This window comes from Chiloscyllium plagiosum, unplaced genomic scaffold (genome assembly GCF_037043375.1).
Source record: "Chiloscyllium plagiosum isolate Xiang-an unplaced genomic scaffold, Cpla_swu_hap1 HiC_scaffold_11, whole genome shotgun sequence".
Classification (NCBI taxonomy): domain Eukaryota; kingdom Metazoa; phylum Chordata; class Chondrichthyes; order Orectolobiformes; family Hemiscylliidae; genus Chiloscyllium; species Chiloscyllium plagiosum.
Window position 1 is genome coordinate 24,245,039 of NW_028270149.1, and position 20,621 is coordinate 24,265,659.

A 20,621-nucleotide genomic window follows, 5' to 3' on the forward strand; every position below is an offset into this window, starting at 1 on the left:
ATATTTTTCCTTTAATAGTATTCATTTGCTGTTATTACACCAGAAGATCTGATATGAGATTGCAATCTTACAGTCAATTCAACGGAAATTTTCGTGACACATTTGGTAACAACCAGGGGGTATTTTTGTTCACCATCTGTAAGAGAGTTTTTCAAATATTCCCCAGTGAGTAGGCTCCAATTTTTATGTGGTTTTATAAATATATGGTTTTCTAAGTTTAAAAGAAAACTATCTTAGTTGAAATTACCACAACTAGAAAACCATAAACCTTCACAATAGCATAGAAAGAATCATTCTCGGTGTTTAATATACCAACTTTGTTTAAATTGTAATTTTGTTTTATCTTTTCATAACTATAAATTTTCAAATTGCTTAAAAGTAGAATGATCACATAACAACCATTCTCCAGTTTAACACGCTTATAATTTGCTTCACACATTATTTACTCTGTTCTCTCCCTATGATACAAATTTGCTTTCCTATTTTCTCTTGCTCTCTCTCCCCCAAACACAGTTGGATCATGCTGTACTGTGGCTCCATGCTCAGCATTGTCTGTATGGCTATGTGTGAACCCACGTTTACCCAGTGCACATCCCCAAGTAGGAATCATTGTATAACAATGAGGAAAAGCAAGACTTCCTGAACCATGGTCCTCCCTAACCTACGGCGTTAAAAATAACATTGCAGCAATCATAGAAACCAGGAGCGAGAGTAGGCCATTCAGCCCTTTGAGTCTGCTCCGTCATTCAATATGATCAGGACTGACCTTTTATTTTAATGCTATATTTCCATTTTCTCTATACACTTCTTGATGGCTTTCAAAATCTGAAAAAAAATCTATCTCTTTCTTGAATATTTTCAATGACCTGGCCTCAGCTGCCTTCTCTAGAAGAAAATTCCACAGCTTCTCTACTCTTTGAGTGAAGAATTCTTGTTCATTCCTATCTTAAATGATCTACCCCATATCCTGAGATTGTGTCCCCTGGTTCAAGACTCCCCAGTTAGGGAAAATATCCTCCCAGCATCTAATCTGTCCAGCCATGTTAGAATTGTGTACATTTCAATCAGATATCCTCTCATTCTCCTAACTTCTAGCAAATACAGGCTCAGTCAAACTAATGTTTCCTCACAGACGGTCCTGCCATTCCCAGTATCAAACTAATGAATCCCTGCTGCACTCTCTCTATGTCAAGTACATCCTTTTTCTGGTAGGGAGACCAAAACTGGATACTCCGGGCATTATCTCACCTGTTTAATAAGCCCTCTGCATAACTGCAGTAAGACACCCCGAATTCTGAACTCAAACCCTCTTGTAATGAAGGCAAATATATTATTCATCTTCCTAAATGCTTGCTGCTCCTGCTGTACAGCCACATTTCCCAATATATCTACTTAAATAATACTCTTTGTTCTGTTTTTCATATTGAAGTATATAACATCACATTTATCCTTACAACATTTTGTTGTACTGCCATGTGTTTGCCCACTCATTCAATTTATCTGAATTATATTGAAGGCTCCTGGCATACTTTTCATAACTCATGACCTCACCCTTGTCACCTTGGAAACTTGGAAATATTGCATTTTTTAATTATTCATTCTCAGGATGAAGGCATTGTTGTCCAGGTCAGCATTTATTGCCCATTCCTCATTGCCCAAAGGATAGTTAAGAGGCAACCGCATTGTTGTGGATCTGGACTTACATGTAGGCCAGATCAGGTAAGGATGGCAGTTTCCTTCCCTAAAGGATCAGTGTGAACCAGATGGGGTTTTCCAACAATCAGCAATGGATTCATGGCCATCATTATTGGGAGGCTATTTGTGCCCTTTCTGCAAAGTCAGAACCAAAATATGTGTTCAGTTCATTCTTCCCCATTATAATTTCCCTGGCTTCTGATTGTAAGGAACCTACATTTGCCTTGACTAATCTTTTTCTTTTCACATACATATAGAAGCTTTTGCAGTCAGTTTCTATGTTTCCTGCAATTTTACTCTGATACTTCATTTACCCCCTTGATCAAAATTTATGTCCCTTGTCTAAAATTCTAAAATGCTACCAATCTTCCAGATTGCTGCTTTATCTGACAATTTTCTGTATCTCCTCTTTGGATCTAATACTATCCCTAATCTATTTTGTAAGCCATGGTTGAGCCACCTTTCCTCTTTTATTTTTGTACTGGACAGAAATAAATAATTGTTATAATTAATATATGCAATCTTTAAATAAGGACCATTGGTTCTCCAATCCATTCTTACCAATTCACATCTCATACCGTTATACTTCCCTTTATTTAGATTCAGGATCCTAGTTTCAGATTCAACTACTTCACTTTCCACCTTAATAAAGAATTCTATCATATTATGGTTGCTCTTCTTAAGACACCCTGAACAGCAAGATTTCTTGTAGCACTATATACAGCCTAGAATAGTTTGTTGTCTGATTGGCTCCTCAACATATCGATCTAAAATGCATCACATTCATACTCCAGGAAATTGTCCTTCACAATACAATTGCAAGTTTGATTTTTCTGATATGTATGTAAATTAAAGTCATCCAGGATTACAGTTGCATCCTTTTGCATGAATCTCTGATTTCTTGCTTAATGCATCTTTTTACATCTCTGCTACTGGATGGGGGTCTATAGATAATTCCCAACATGTTTTCTGCCCCGTGATGGTTTTATCTCCACTCATATAGGTTGCACCCCATGATGTTTTGATGCAATATCCTTCTTCACTGTTGTATTGAGCGTTCCTATACAAACAATGTTACCCCATTTCCTTTTCCTTTTTGTCTGTCCTTCTTAAATAATAAATATTCAGTTCCTATCCTTGGTGATCTTGTAGCCATAACTCAGTAATTGCAACTATATCATAACTGTTTACGTCTATTTACACAGATAATTCATCTACCTTAATGAAAGTGTTCTGCACAATAAAACACAAAGTCTTAGACTAGTCTTTTTAAGCTTGTCAGTCATTTCAGCTTCATTTTGGACGAGGGTCTCTTGTATTTTTCACTCTTATTTATTTTGCTTTCCACATTTGTTTTTTTTATTTTTCTGTCTTTTTGTTTCTATATTTGTTTCTCTTCCCTCTACCTTCTTGCTCAGGTTCTCATTCCCATAACATTCTAGTTTAAATTCTCCCAATAGCACTTGTAAAGGCTCCGCACACCCCACATCCCCTCATAAACCCTACCTCCCCAAGAAACCTGGTGTCAGTCCTGCCAAGATTTAACCCATCCTGCTTCTATTGGTCTCAATCCCTCCCTCTTGCACCTTTTTTCTCGAGCTAAGAATTAATCTGTAATGCACTGTTACGTTTATAGGTTTTTAAAAAAATTCTACAGTTCATAGTCAGCATTTAACTCAGCACAAATTGGAGAACTCAGGTGCCATCTGAATGAGTCCAATCTTGGATGTACTTTCATGCATTCACCAAACAGGTACAAAAGCAGAAGTTGCTAGAAAATCTCAGCAGATGCTAACAGCATCTGTGGAGAGAAATTAGAGTCAACAAATCTTGGTCGAGTGGACCTTCCTCAGAACCAGCAACAAACTGGCAGCTTGATCAGAGTATTCATAAAGACTACATTCAGTATAACTTGTGAACTTCTTTTGTAGAAAAAGCCAGAAGAACAGTCACGTCCTGTTCCTGCAAGATGATACCAAATTTGAAACGAGCAAGCAAGAAAAGCAATCAAATCTGGAAATATTTATAGATAATGGACGACTTGCATTTTCAGGAAAATTGTTTTAAACATTGAAAAGGCAAAATAATAATGAGAAGTTAATAGAAAGAAAGGGCCTGACAAACAGGTCAGGATATTAGAAAGTTCCCTGTGGGATGTGCCAATGTTTATTCATGATGATTATGGAGTTATTTTAAGAATTCCAAAAAGATATCTGTGAAATATTTTGATGTTGGTGAGTTTCATAAGATTTAGTGAGCAAGAAGAGAAGAGGGGCTTGACAATGAATCCTAACAGAATTATAAAATCATACAATTAATGTTTATCAGCTAAACAAATTGCTTTAATATTGCTAATGAATAAACAAATCAAAGAAGCAAAGGAATCATTTTATGTTCTCCATGAGATTGCTCCACATATTTTGAACTGCAGTGAACTAACATGTGTCATGATCACAAATCATAACCATAGAATATCCGTGGACATCTTGAATTTTAATTAAATGTACTTCTTTAACCAAAAGACATATAGCCAAAAGTTGACTGCACATACGAATTCAGTTAGAGACATTAAAATTGCAGAAGCTGGAATCCAAAATAGACAGGTAGGACGCTGGAGGAGCACAGCAAGCCCAGCAGCATCAGGAAATGGAGAAATCAACGTTTCAGGTCCTGAAGAAGAGTTACACCCAAAACGTCGACTTCTCAACCTCCTGATACTGCCTCGCTTGCTGTGTTCTTCCAGCCTCCTGCCTGTCCATATGAATTCATTGTTTGTGAAATGTGAATAGTTGTTCATTGTAGAGGACATCACCAATAGCACTGACATTGGTATTTGAAATCAATTATGACATTCTTGGCTTTGTATATTGATTGAAACTTCCTCCTGCCTGGAGAGAGTGGCTCTGGAATGTCACACCTGATGAGGTGTCAATGAAGGGAGAAAATGCTTTATAAATTCAATGTGTGATTTTCTATAAGTATCTCAGATTGTTAACAGAATGGTCAAAAAAAGACACAATCTATACATGAGACATATTTGTGTTTTCCCCCTTTCAAGAAAACACAAGAAGGGAGGTTAAAAGTGAGCTTCAACCCTTTCTATGTTTGTTAGTGTCTGATGAACTAGTATGCATAACTCTGACAACATCCACTTAAACGCTCCTGCATGGCAGGTAAAGAGAAAAGTAAAATGACAAAAGACAAAAGAGAAACGGAAATGATTCTGTTTCACTCCAACTGCTACCAGTCAGCCATTGCCTATAGAGATCAGGACAAAAGAGTTTCAATCAATATACAAAGCCAAGAATGTCATATTGACTTCAAATACCAATGTCAGTGCTATTGATGACATCCTCTACAATGGCCGCAATGAGCAATTATTCACGTTTCACAAACAATTAATCTTATTGTGACCAACCAAACGGATGGGTGAATAACTAAGGAAAGCCAGTTCAACATTTTTGGACCAGGAGCTTAACTCTTTTAGGCATCCCATCTGGAAATGCAACATTTGAGGAACTGAGTTATGTAGTATTGCAAATGAGACCAAACTGTTACATTTTCGCACTTTAGTCCAATGCAGGATGTGAGAAGAATCAAAATATTCTTGGATATCAGTTTGTAGTTAAAATTATATTTGAATGAATTTGAGATATTTGGACTCAGTGTGTTAATGCATGTTCTGCTTTCATTTTAGATTTAAATTGCATTGTCTACAATGAGGAATTTATGGAGTGTAGATGGAACCATACTGAAGGGAAACCAAACAGAACTCTGTTTTATTGGTGAGTCTGCTGATTGGGTGAAGGGGTTTGCAGGTTTTTGTGTACTTGTTCTGGAAGAACTTGATTCAGAAGTACATCACAGCCGCAGATTCCATGAATGTTGTTACATACAACAAGGAAGGAAAGCTTCTCCAAGAACTTGACGTGCGAATACACTACCCATTTGGGATACTGAAGTGTGTGGGGAAGTAATAATCTCAGGCTACAACTCTGCTCGGTGTTCAATGAACTGATCTCAGTTAGGGAATAAAGAAGGCAGAAAGTGGGGGTTTATGGCTCCTTCTTGGTCATTAATCATCACGGAATACTTAAATAAAGATAATATCAGCAGAAGATCACAGTTAAAATATTGACAAATAGTGTGAAAGTAGACCATTCAGCTCCTTAGGCCTGCACCACCACTCAATGAGAGCATGATTAAAATTCAATATAAAATCAATTTGCCTGCCCTATTCCACATCCTGTATTCTTTGATTCCCTGATTTGAGTCTCAGTCTTAAATATACCCATTGACTAAGCATCAATAGCCTTCTAAGTGGGAATTCTAAAGATTCTCTGAATTAAGATGCTTTAGCTTTAATCCATTATTGTGAGACAACATTCTCCAGTTGTAAACTCTCCAGCTGGGGAGAAAGCAGCATCTCAGTACTGACTCTTCTGAAAGATTTATACATTTCAATGGTAGCATGTTGCATTTTCAAAAATAATGTCTCATTTTATTCAATTTCTCCATCTCATCTCAGGAATTCATCTGCTAGTATTTTGTTGCAATCTTTTTAAGTATTGCATCTTTTCTTAGATAAAAAGAGCAAAATTATATCAGCACTGCACATGGGGTTGTACCAAATTCCTACTTAGTTAATTTATTTACTCTTATATTCCAACATTATGCATACCCCTCTGCTAAACTTCATCACCAGCCTTACAATAAGAATAACACAACATTACTCTTTCTGAACCTTCACATTAACTTGCATGCAATGTATTTACTTTTCCATTCTTCATACCGAAGGTAATAAATTTACACTTCACTTCGTACTCTGTCCTGTCAAATCCCAAATCAAACCCAATACATGCACTACGTATGCAGCAGACCCCTACTCTGCAGCCACCAGTTTTAATATATGGGGCTAAGCTGGAGTGAAAGATGACTTGATAACAAAGCCTAAAATGATGAAACATTTTGATTGAGTAGCCCTTGAGAAGCTGTTTCTATTTGTGGAGAAGTCCAAACCACAAATATAAAAAAACACTCACAAATTCCATAAGAAATGCAAGAGTTTTTTTTAATCCAGAGAATAGTTAGAAAATAAAACATTCTGCTGCTTAGGCTAAAGGCAAAGAGTGAAGGTGGTTTTGTGGGAAAGCTAGCTATGTACATAAGGAAGGGAAGAAGGAAAATATACTTTATGAGAACTAGATGGAAGAAGACAGCATAGTTTTGTGTAGTATGAACATTGGCATATACCAATTGGGCCAAATGTCCTGTTTCTGTAAAAGTATATCGTACAGATAGACAACCCTTTATCCCAAATCCCGAAATCCAAAAAGCTGCAAAATCTGAAGGTATTTTCATGAAGTTTTTTTTCTCATTAACAAGGTTGTTTGGCGTGTAAACAGGTAACCCAACTCCATACCCACTCGATGCGTGTCACTCAGATGTGACATGGGTGGGCATGGCCCAGCACTGGCAGGCCTCAGTTCTGTCTCAGGGCCCGTATTACTCACAGTGAGTCTGCTGTTCAGTAAGATTTTTAAACATTTCACCGTCAAACTGTCACTTACTCCTAAATTCAAAAAATTCTGAATTCTAAAAACCAGTTGGTCCCGAGCGTTTCCGATAAAGGATTATGTACCTATACTGTTGACAGTTTGGAAAATAACATTGTGGCTGAAAATGGAACTCAGGTGAAGAATAAAGGTCTTTTGCTACAGGTGAAGAATAAAGGTCCCTGTGAACTACCCCAGCAAATATTATAAGGTCAATTAAAACATAGGTTTGTTGCAGACTATAGCTCTCTCTATACTGAGCTAAGTAAACAACTTCAATATTGTTTAAGTAAGAAACCTTCATGATGTCAGAGCAGCGAGCATTCAATCCCACTCAACATTACTCAACCTAAAATGAACTAAGAGATTCAAATTTGAAATCTTTTTAATGTCAAAGGTTGGAAAGTGTTTTGAAACAAACTGAATATGCAAAATGTCAATAGCCCTTGATATAATTATGGAAATAATTAATAGGAAATGTTTAGTTCAACTCTCAATCTAGGTTGAACTAATATATTAAAACCAGTACACTGGACTAAACTGACACAATGCCAATTTAAAAATTATTATTTCACAAATTTTAAACAATCACAACAGGTGATTCATTATTTACAATTAAAATCCTCATTAGTCTTAAAAGCCCACAAATCAGAATCTCTTACATTAAGTGAAAAGGCATCTTTTGATACGATATTTTACAAATTTAAAGTCTGATTGAATTCTGCATTCTCCGGAATTAAAGAATTATGTTTTATATTTTAATCACAGAAATAATGTTTCAGTTGAATGATGCAGCCATTTGATTTGTAATGGTCAGTCTTTTTTTAAATGTTTACTTTAGAAAATAGTACAAAAACTGATTAATTTTCATTTATTTATTAGATTAGATTAGATTACATTACAGTGTAGAAACAGGCCCTTCGGCCCAACAAGTCCACACCGACCCGCCGAAGCGAAACCCACCCATACCCCTACATTTACCCCTTACCTAACACTACGGGCAATTTAGTATGGCCAATTCACCTAACCTGCACATCTTTGGACTGTGGGAGGAAACCGGAGCACCCGGAGGAAACCCACGCAGACACGGGGAGAATGTGCAAACTCCACACAGTCAGTCGCCTGAGTCGGGAATTGAACCCGGGTCTCTGGCGCTGCGAGGCAGCAGTGCTAACCACTGTGCCACCGTGCCGCCCACTATTAAATAAGTTATATGCCACAAAATGCAGCCCTCATGTTTTACACTGTGGACAGTATAAATATTTTTTAGAATTTTAAATTTTTTTTAGAATCTTTAATATTTTTTAGAATTATGTTTCTTTTGGATTAATTCTCTGCCTGGGCAGGAATTTATTGCTTACCCTGAATTGCTCTTGAGAAGGTGAGAGTGAGCTGCCTCTTGAATTGTTTCAGTGTATTTGGAGTAGGTACACCTATCATGCAGTGAGTAAACAACTTCAATATTGTTTAAGTAAGAAACCTTCATGATGTCAGAGCAGCGAGCATTCAATCCCACCCAGCAACACAGAAGAAAGGGCAATGTGAGTCAGGAAGGTGTGACTTGGAGGGGCTCTTCAGTGATGGCGGTCCCGCAAATTTACTGCCCTTGTCCTTCTAGATGGTAGTCGTTGTGGGTTTGGAAGGTACTGTCTAAGGAACCTGAGTGAATTTTTGCCATACATCTTATAGATCATAAACACTGCTGCTACTGAGTGTCAGTGGTACAGGGCATGTCAGAAGTGAGGTTTGGATATCTCTTCCTAGAAAAATAGAAAGCTCAGAAGTGGCCTGATGAAGATCTTCACAATACTAAAATAGGTTGTTCGCTTAGACATGTGTAGTGCAACCTTCCCAGCCCTGGAATGACGTGGCTCACAGCGAGAAAGTTGGAAAAACCAGGTGAGAGGTCCAGCATGGACCATCCTGACATCAAGACTATAAAGTCCCACTTTCCATTCAAGTATTTAAGGACAAGATGAGATTTCCATTAGTGAGTGGTGAGAGGCTTACTATCTTTAATTAATACCCTCATTATTGTTTATCTTGTTTATATATATGCATTAATATATTCGCCAAGAATACCCGACATGAAAGTCAGAATGGGTATCTGGCAACTCCAGGTAAAAACAATGACTACAGATACTGGAAACCAGATTCTGGATTAGTGGTGCTGGAAGAGCACAGCATCCTCCTTGGATGCTGCCTGAACTGCTATGCTCTTCCAGCACCACTAATCCAGAATCTGGCAACTCCAGCTCGTCACTTGCTCCAAAGGACCTCCATTTTGGACAGCCAGTATCAATATCTCAGGGCACAGACTATTGACAGAGACTGCATACACCCCACATCCATAGACATTGGCATCTGATAGACACAAGCCTTGCTATATCATCATGGCACATTTCCACTCCATTGCCCTGTTTCTGTACTTCACTGCCTACTTTGAAGCTCACTAGTGCTTTTCGTTGGCAGGCTGCTGTAAGGACACTCCCTGCAGGGATGGGCACCTAGCTTAAGGTCAGGTCCACATTCGGAGATTCTCATTTGTTTGTTTACTTTGCACATCCCTGGATGATCACAACATATCTGCCTTGCCTTTCTGGGTTTTGTCCCCTCAACCAGAGCTAACAGGCTCCCAGTACTCCTGTGTTGCCTTACCTTTTAGTGTAGGCATGAGCCCAGGCAGTTTGTCATGTTAGTCAGCAGTGGTCATTTGGGAGGTGGACAAGTTGCTGTATGGCACTGTGCTACATCAGTCTCAACACCTAGACTATGTGCCAGCTGCATCTGTGCCAAATGCACTGTAGGTGCTTTAAGCAAAAGTCTTAAGGAGTGTCCCAGCGAAGGATACATTCTTCAGGTAGGGAGTTGCTGCACATTGAATCAAGGGCTGCCTCAACTATTAGTCCAGGGGCTTTGACACAGTCTGTCAACCACTCATAGCAGTTTAAAGTTAGGGGATCGGTACCTCAGCAATCCAGGTAGTGGGCCATGAACAAACCTGTAATTCCAGTGTGACCAGTTTGGGACGTTCACAAGAACAGTGTTACAAGCTGTACAGGTATCAGCCAGGGGAAAGTGAGGACTGAAGATGCTGGAGATCAGAGTCGACAGTGAGGTGCTGGAAAAGCACAGCAGGTCAGGCAGCATCTGAGAAGCAGGAAAATCAATGTTTCAGTCAAAAGCCCTTCATTGGGAATGAGACTTTGTCCTGATGAAGGGCTTTTTCCCGAAACGTCGATTCCTCTGCTCCTCAGATACTGCCTGACCTACTGTGCTTTTCCAGCAACACACGCTCGACTCTGATATCAGCAAGGGGTCTGGTCACTTATTGTTTGGGGCCATCTTCCTAACCCACTCAATGGGATAGGCCACAGTTAATCTTGAGAGTCTGTCCACTAAAGGCTAAGAGGGTTATCCAGTACTCCGGGAGGGAACCTGGGGATTTTAACTTGAGGAGGTTAGAGACGAAGGGGATTGCAATTGTGAAGAGATGGGGCAGCTCAATATGTAAGAGAGGAAATATTAGAGTATTGAAGGGAAATACAAGGGCAGTGGTGGCGTCATTAACAGTCAGCTACACCCTGGAACCACTGCATTTGGATTGTTTACTCAATATGAGGCAGGATTCCTTAGAAATCTATAAAATCTAACAGACTTAGACAGAGTTGATTAAGGAAGGATGGTCCTGATGATAAGGAACTCCAGGACCAGGAGTCACAAATTAAAGATACAGAGTAAACCAATTTGGACTGAGATGAAGAGAAATGTCTTCACCCAGAGAGTGGTGAGCCTGTGGAGCTTGTGACCTCAGAAAGCAGGGTTTGATTTCAAGGAGTTGAATTCAACACCTGGGGCGAAAGGATCAAAGGAGGAACAGCAGAAACCAGCTATTGATTTGGATGATCAGCCATGATCATATGGACCACATGAATAGCAGTGCAGGCTCGAAGCTCCAAGTGGCCTACTCCACCTCTACTTTGTACGATATGCCTAAGGCTGGGAGAGTAAATTAGGGAGGAAGGAAGATTTAGATAGAAGGGTTGGGTGAGAACTTGGGGAAGTTCAAAGCCAATGGGGTTGACAGGAAGGGCTACCAAGAGGGAGTATGTACATTTGGGGTTCATCAATAGTCAGAGAATGAGCCTGAAACCCACTGCTTGAGGGGTGACCCCTGTTTCCTTCCATCCTGCTGTAGATTACAAGTCAGCAATGGAGCTGAAACTGGCTGCCATTGCATTCAAAAGGGTAAATGTTTTGTTCTGTGAGGGGGTGGGGTGGGGTCTTCATTTGCGAGCGACGTGAGGCCCTTCAAAAGGCAGTAGCATTATGCAGACACCCACATACTTAAGCTGAAACATACCTGTGAGTACAACATGCTATGTGAACCTTAGAAGTTAAGTTCCTGTGCAGAGTTCCAATCCTTGCCTCCACACTTAACCATATCTTGCAACATTACAAATCAATTCCACTAATGTCTGCAATGCACTGGCAATGTTTTGAGATCGAAAGTTTCATTCTCGTTACCAAAGTAGCAATTACCTGCCAATTCCCCACAGCCCACATCTGTTGTAGAAGCTGCAAACTTCACACTTTGGACCATAAAACATCATATAGCCTGAAAAATGGTTAGGCTGTCCTTCAAGGTTTTAATTTTGGCTAGACCATTTGCACACACATCACTGATGAAGAAAACTAAGGTAATGTTGCCAGCACATAGGATTGTTCTCCCATTTGAGAGAGATGACTGATGCTGGTATAACCTGAGGGTCACCACATTTCAACGGTTGGGTGAAGTAAAGAAGGAGAGCCATTTATGGTAACTTCCCAGCCGGTATAAGAATTGAACCTGTGCTATTGACATCACTCTGCATTGCAAACCAGCCGTCCAGTCAACTGAGCTAACTTAAGTACAAGTGTGTGTGTGTTCCAGCAGACCGTGAGAATGTATCCATGGTGGTATCCAGGCACTTGTACGCATGAGGCAGCAGGAATCTGACTACATTGCTGCAGTCCTGGGTCAGCCTTGGGTCAGGTTGCCCTCTGCCCTTGACAAAGATGCCTGCTGCTCTTGTGTCAACCTGTGCAAGTCGATGAAGTTATTGAATTGTTAACACTGTGAGGTCCTCTCCTGCCTGCGGCAGTTCTCTGAGTGTCAGAAACCTGGGACATTTCTTCCTCAGCCAGCAGAAGAGGCATGGTGGTGATAAGCTCACCAGACTGTGCTTCCAATTGTACTTTATCTAACTTACCCATTGCAGTGTCAGTACCTGATCTGGGGAGTGGTGCAGGAGGTAGCTTTGTTGAAAACATCCTCTGAAAGATCCGTGGCATCATCCTCAGAGCTGAGTCTTGTGGCACTAGCTTCTTCGCCTTGGAAATCATGGTAACGCAACTGGTACATGCAGGAGACAAAAGACAGGATGTTTCATTGTCAGAGAGTAGAAGTTCTTACATGTTAGTAGCCATTCACAGTGAGGATAATGGGAATGGTCAATGTTTCATAATTGGCTCCAAAATTGTTTCAGCACCTCCCATGAGTGGTCCTGGCCCTCACTTACAAGGATCATAAGGATATCAGACAAATGTCAGGCACCCCATTTCCCAGTCTGGCTCTTTTGGCCCTACTGTGCATTGTTTTCTCCTGGGATTAGAGAAAGGAAAAGACTGAATGGGATGAAAGTGGGTGGCACAGATGTTAGTGCTGTTACAGATGGTGAGTTATAGAGTCATAGAGTCACAGAGATGTACAGCATGGAAAAAGACCCTTTGGTCCAACCCGTCCATGCCGACCAGATATCCCAATCCGATCTGGTCCCGCCTGCCAGCACCCGGCCCATATCCCTCCAAACCCTTCCTATTCATATACCCATCCAAATACCTTTTAAATGTTGCAATTGTACCAGCCCCCACCACTTCCTCTGGCAGCTCATTCCATACACGTACCATCCTTGTTATGAAAAAAGTTGCCCATTAGGTCTCTTTTATATCTTTCCCCTCTCACCCTAAACATATGCCCTCTAGTTCTGTACTCCCCGACTCCAGGGAAAAGACTTTGACTATTTACCCTAAACATGCCTCTCATAATTTTGTAAACCTCTAGAAGGTCACCCCTCAGCCTCCGATGCTCCAGGGAAAACAGCTCCAGCCTGTTTAGCCTCTCCCTATAGCTCAAATTCTCCAACCCTGGCAACATCCTTGCAAATCTTTTCTGAGCCCTTTCAAGTTTCACAACATCTTTCCGATAGGAAGGAGACCAGAATTGCATGCAATATTCCAACAGTGGCCTAACCAATGTCCTGTACAACCACAACATGACCTCCCAACTCCTGTACTCAATACTCTGACCAATAAAAGAAAACATACCAAACGCCTTCTTCACTATCATACCTACTTGCGACTGCACCTTCAAGGAACTATGAACCTGAACTCCAAGGTCTCTTTGTTCAGCAACACTCCCTAGGACCTTACCATTAAGTGTATAAGTCCTGCTAAGATTTGCTTTCCCAAAATGCAGCACCTTGCATTTATCTGAATTAAACTCCATCTGCCACTTCTCAGCCCATTGGCCTATCAGGTCAAAATCCTTTTGTAATCTCAGGTAACCTTCTTCACTGTCCACTACACCTCCAATTTTGGTGTCATCTGCAAACTTACTAACTGTACCTCTTGTGCTCGCATCCAATCCATTTATGTAAATGACAAAAAGTAGAGGACCCAGCACCGATCCTTGTGGCACTCCACTGGTCACAGGCCTCCAGTCTGAAAAACAACCCTCCAACACCACCCTCTCTCTGTCTTCTATCTTCGAGCCAGTTCTGTATCCAAATGGCTAGTTCTCTCTGTATTCCATGAGATCTAACCTTGCTAACCAATCTCCCATGGGAAACCTTGTCAAACACCTTACTGAAGTTCAAAGTTTGTGCGAAGATTTGTAGCTCGGGTGCTCGTTGTTGTGGTTCTGTTCGCCGAGCTGGAAACACCTGGTCAGCGGATCCAAACACTCTATACAATCAACACAGGAATTCTTGGACATCATCAGAAATATACACATAGACAAAGAAGAAACCATGATATCATTCGACGTGACGGCACTGTTCACTTCGATTGACAAAACCCTAGCCAGAGAAACAATAGCCAACCTACTGGACATACAGAACAGAAAACAGGACACTGAACCTATCAACAAAGACGGCATACTTAAACTACTGGACTTGTGCCTCACAACACACTTCACATTCAACAACCAGATATACGAACAAATCAACGGAACACCCATGGGATCACCAATCTTGGGACTCATAGCAGAGGCAGTTATGCAAAGGTTAGAACAAACAGTCCTACCACAAATTCAACCCAAACTCTGGATCAGATATGTCGATGACACGTTTGTAATCATTAAAAACACGGAAATAGAAAAAAACACACCGGATCATCAACGCCACACTCACAGGAATCATCCAGCTCGGCGAACAGAACCACAACACCTTACTGAAGTCCATATAGATCACATCTACCGCTCTGCCCTCATCAATCTTCTTTGTTACTTCTTCAAAAAACTCAATCAAGTTTGTGAGTCATGATTTCCCATGCACAAAGCCATGTTGACTATCCCTAATCAGTCCTTGCCTTATCAAATACATGTATATCCTGTCCCTCAGGCTTCCCTCCAACAACTTGCCCATCACCGACATCAGGCTCACTGGTCTATAGTTCCCTGGCTTGTCCTTACCACCCTTCTTAAACAGTGGCACCATGTTAGCCAACCTCCAGTCTTCTGGCGCCTCACCTGTGACTATCGATGATACAAATATCTCAGCAAGAGGCCCAGCAATCACTTCTCTAGCTTCCCACATAGTTCTAGGGTACACCTGATCAGGTCCTGGGGATTTATCCACCTTTATGCATTTCAAGACATCCAGCACTTCCTCCACTGTAATATGGACATTTTGCAAGGTGTCACCATCTATTTCCCTACAGTCTATATCTTCCATGTCCTTTTCCAAAGTAAATACTGATACAAAATATTCATTTACTATCTCCCCCATTTTCTGCGGCTTCACACAAAGGCGGCCTGCTGATCTTTGAGGGGCCCTATTCTCTCCCTAGTTACCCTTTTGTCCTTAATATATTTGTAAAAACCCTTTGGATTTTCCTTAATTCTATTTGCCAAAGCTATCTCATGTCCCCGTTTTGGCCTCCTGATTTCCCTCTTAAGTATACTCCTACTGCCTTTATACTCTTCTCAGGATTCACTCAATGTATCCTGTCTATACCTTACATATGCTTTCTTCTTTTTCTGAACCAAACTTTCAATTTCTTTAGTCATCCAGCATTCTCTATACCTACCAGCCTTCCCTTTCACTCTGACAGGAATATACTTTCTCTGGATTCTCGTTATCTCATTTCTGAAGGCTTCCCATTTTCCAGCTGTCCCTTTACCCTGCGAACATCTGCCCCCATCAGTTTTCGAAAGTTCTTGTCTAATACCACCAAAATTGGCATTTCTCCAATTTAGAACTTCAACTTTTAGATTTGATCTATCCTTTTCCATCACTATTTTAAAACTAATAGAATTATGGTCACTAGCCCCAAAGTTCTCCCCCACTGACACTTCAGTCACCTGCCCTGCCTTATTTCCCAAGAGTAAGTTAAGTTTTGCATCTTCTCTAGTAGGTATCAGAATCTGAATCAGAATTTTTTTTTAATTGTACACACTTAACAAATTCCTCTCCATCTAAACCCTTAACACTATGGCAGTCCCAGTCTATGTTTGGAAAGTTAAAATACCCTACCAGATAGCTGAGATCTCCTTACAAGTTTGTTTCTCAATTTCCCTCTGATGATTAGGAGGTCTATAATACAATCCCAATAAGGTGATCATCATCCCTTTCTTATTTCTCAGTTCCACTCAAATAACTTCCCTCGATGTATTTCCAGGATAGCTGTAATGCTATCCCTTATCAAAAACCCCACTTCCCCTCCTCTCTTGCCTCCCTTTCTATCCTTCCTGTAGTATTTGTATCCTGGAATATTAAGCTGCCAGTCCTGCCCATCCCTGAGCCATGTTTCTGTAATTGCTATGATATCCAGTCCCATGTTCCTAACCATGCCCTGAGTTCATCTGCCTTCCCTGTTAGGCCCCTTGCATTGAAATAAATGCAGTTTAATTTATTAGTCCTACCTTGTCCCTGCCTGCCTTGTTTGACTCGCTTCTGTTCTCAACTGTACCACTCTCAGATTGATCTCTTTCCTCACTATCTCCCTGGGTCCCACTCCCCCATCTTACTAGTTTAAATCCTCCCGAGCAGCTCTAACAAATCTGCCTGCCAGTGTATTAGTCCCCTTACAGTTTAGGTGCAATCTGTCCTTCTTGTACAGGTCACTTCTACCCCAAAAGAGATTGCAATGATCCAAAAATGTGAACCTTTCTCCCATACACCAGCTCCTCAGCCATGCATTCATCTGCTCTATCCTCCTATTCCTGCCCTCACTAGCTCATAGCATCTGGAGTAATCCAGATATTACTACCCTAGAGGACCTCCTTTTTAAAATTCTGCCTCAGTCTCTGTAAACTCCCTTCAGAATCTCAATCTTTTCCCTTCCTATATCGTTGGCTCCAATGTGGGCAATGACCTCTTGCTGGCCCCTCTCCCCCTTGAGAACATTCTGCACTCTCTCTGAGACATCCTTGATCCTGGCACCAGGAAAGCAACACACCATTCTGATTTTTCACTGCTGGCCATAGAAACATCTGTCTGTACCTCAGACTAGAGAATCCACTATCATAATTGATCTCTTTGAAACTGACATATCCCTCATTGTATTAGAGCCAGTCTCAATACCAGAAACTTGGCTGTTCGTGCTACATTCCCCTGAGAATCCATCACCCCCTACATTTTCCAAAACAGCATACTTATATGAAATAGGTATATCCACAAAAGACTCCTGCCCTAGGTGCCGACCTCTCTTACCCTTCCTGGAGTTAACCCATCTATGTGACTGTATCTGAGACTTTCCTCCCTTCCTATAACTGCCATCCATCACATATTGTTGCTTTTGCAAATTCCTCATCGTTTCTAACTGTCTCTTCAATCAATCCATTCGATCTGATAAGATTCACAACCAACAGCATTTATTGCAGATGTAATCCGCAGTACCCTTAAACTCTCTTTAAACTCCCACATCTGACAAGAAGTACATATCACTCTACTAAAGGCCATTTTTTGCTCCTTCACAATCTACAGACCCAGAAAATAACACTGTCTTATTCCTCTACAAAACACTACCCCAGGTTAAATTAATATTTATGGCTTATATTTTAAGTTTAATCAAGAGACATATCTCCAAAAACATGTAATCAAGAATAACTCACTCTACTCACTACTGTAGACTTTCTGTAGGCCACACTTAAAACAACACTTCACTGATCTGCTTCTGTGCTATGAACTTCACCCAACACGTCCTCCAAGATCAGTTGTGAATTTCACTGTTTGTTAATTTTCCCAGACGCACTCCGATGTTCAACGATACATGAATTCAAACAGCAAAGGCAGTAACTGTACAAGTTCACTGTGGTGACAGTTTCTTTCTCTCTCTCTCTCTCCTGCACTGACTTCATCATGTGGTTCCTTTGTCTGTTCTTCTCCCTTTTAAAACTGCTGTTGTTTTGACTTTTTTCCCCAAAGTTCCAAAACAATGCAACAGCATATAAAACAGTAATTGCTGCTCCTCAAATTTGAGGAAATCACCTCCAGCACCTAAAATACCTCAAAAAAGGAACAGCTGTTACAGCCAGAAAGTTTTCCCGTCCTCCATCTTGGGTTACCCAGAATCCTTCTCCTTTCTAAAGTCATTGAGGGGGCTTCTGAATTGGTGAGCCAGCAGAACCAGGGTCATGCAGGATGAGGAGATGGTGCTCTGAGCTGGCTGAAAGTGAGTGAGGGAAGATGTTGTAGGCAATAGTGAGAGGATGCAGAGCTTTAGAGTGGGTGTGGTAGCGGTAACAGTGTGAGGAGCAAAGAGAAGACATTGGCACTTAGCTAGCAGGTCATTTACCATTTGCAACGCTACTGAGCATTCCTCAAGATGGTTAAAACCACACTGACCAGGTTGGCCACCTTAGATCACTTTGCACCTGGTCCATCAGGAAAAGGTGAGGACTGCAGATGCTAGAGATCAGAGTCAAAAACTGTGGTGCCGGAAAAGCACAGCATCCGAGGAGCAGGAGAGTCAACTTTTCGGGCATAAGCCCTGGTGAAGAGCTTATGTCCGAAATGTCGACTCTCCTGCTCCTTGGATGCTGCCTAACCTGCTGTGCTTTTTCAGTGCCACACTTTTTGACCTGATCCAACAGGACTTCTAAGTTCCTGTTGGCAAAGCACGCTGCCAATTTCCCCTTAATTGAAATGTCAGGACAAAGGTCACAAACCAAGCATAGCAGCTCCTGACTGAGTGCACCACTGCCTTTTAAACATAGCGCCAGACCAGAAATCCTGTGACATGCCGGGAGTGGCAAGCACTTCCACTGAGTGAGAGAACTGGACTACCATTGAATAAGCAGACTGCCACAAGGGCATGGGTACATACACTAAATGAAGTGGGTTTGGACCAATTGTCTGAGAAAATGCACTAAATCTCCAAGAGAGATACCCTCCGTGAATCTTCACAAAAATGACACTTTGTTGATTTCTGGTAAGGTTCGACTTGTAGAAACTGTTTGCCTTTTTTGTGGCTGATGAAAACTGTAGGCCATAAATATAAAAGTCTCACTATTAAACCCAATGACAATTTCAGTAGAAACCTCTTTACAGAAAGGATGGCAATAATATGGAACTATATTGGGCCAAACGCAGGCAAATGGGACTAGTTTAGTTTGGGAAACCTGGTCAGCGTGGACAAGTTGAACCGAAGGGTCTATTTCCAAGCTGTGCTGGCAGGTTAGTTGACGAAGCAGTATGATGCTACTATCGTGGGTTCAATTCCCATCACCGGGTGAAGTTACCATGAAGGACTCTCCTTCTCAACCTCTCACCCTTGCCTGAGGAATGGTAACCCTTGAGTTAAGTCACCACCAGTTGTCTTTCTCTAATGAGAGAGCAGTCCTACAGCCTGGTGAGACAGTGGCGATTTTATGACTCTAAGTATCAGTTAAGAACAGAGTACATGTGTTTAAAGTGAGGTTGGATAACCACATAAGGAAAAAAGGAATCCAAGAAACAGCAAAGAGAATTGAATGAGTAAAGTTGGAGTCATGTGCAATATATTTACTGGCATAAACCAGTTGGGCTGTATGGTCAGAGAAGCTGTATTAAAATGTTAGCTTTTAAAGATTATCTTGCAAAGACCATAATAAAGCTATAATTGTTTTCCCTCTGGCTCAAAGAAATGAGATTATCTGATAGAATAGGTTTTTTTTTCACTGGGCTAGAATTCCAAATATCCTGGATGTGAATATTTTACAGAGTGATAGAGACATAGAGATATACAGCACAGAAATAAACCCTTCAGTCCAACTCGTCCATGCCAACCAAATGTCCGAAATAAATCTCGTCCCATTTGCCAGCATTTGGCCCATATCCGACTAAACCCTTCCTATTCCTGTACCCATGCTTTTTAAATGTTGTAATTGTACCAGTCTCCACCACTTCCACTGGTGGTTCACTCCATACATGCACCATCTTCTGCATGAAAACATTGCCACTTGGGTCCCTTTTAAATCCTTCTCCTCTCACCATAAACCTATGCCCTCTAGTTTTGGACTGCCCAACCTCGGGAAAAAGACATTGCCCATTTACCCTATCCATGCCCCTCATGATTTTATAAATGCCTATAAGATCACCCCTCAGCCTCCAATGCTCCAGGGAAAATAGACCCAGCCTATTCAGCCTCCCCCTATAGCTCAAATCCTCCAGTCCTGGCAACATCCTTGTAAATCTTTTCTGAACCCTTTCAAGTCTCACAACATCCTTCCTGTAGCCAGGAGACCAGAATCACATGCGGTACTTGAATAGTGGCCTAAACAATGTCCTGTACAGCCACAACATGACCTCCCAACTCCTATATTTAATGCACTGATCAATAAAGGCAAGCATACCAAACACCTTGTTCAGTATCCTACCTACCTGCGACTCCACTTTCAGGGAACAATGAACCTGCATTCCTCGGACTTTACCATGAAGTGTATAAGTCCTGCTCTGATTTGCCTTTCCAAAATGCAGCACCTCGCATTTATCTAAGTTAAACTCCATCTGTCACTCATTGGCCCATTGGCCCATCTGATCAAGATCCTGTTGTAATCTGAGGTAACCTTCTTCGCTGTCCACTACACCATTAATTTTGGTGTCATCTGCAAATTTACTAACCAGACCT

The 20,621-nt window shown here is 41.1% G+C and overlaps 1 protein-coding gene across 3 annotated transcripts in view; it reads left to right on the forward strand.

The window, feature by feature from the left end:
* The window catches only part of LOC122557372 (cytokine receptor common subunit gamma-like), a 60,519-nt gene that overhangs the window by 16,971 nt on the left and 22,927 nt on the right, over positions 1-20,621 (forward strand). For all 3 annotated transcript variants that reach the window (XM_043705014.2, XM_043705015.2, XM_043705016.2), the window contains exon 2: positions 5,393-5,480. In XM_043705014.2, the coding sequence (XP_043560949.1) occupies positions 5,393-5,480 (88 nt within the window). The remainder of the gene's footprint in view (positions 1-5,392; positions 5,481-20,621) is intronic.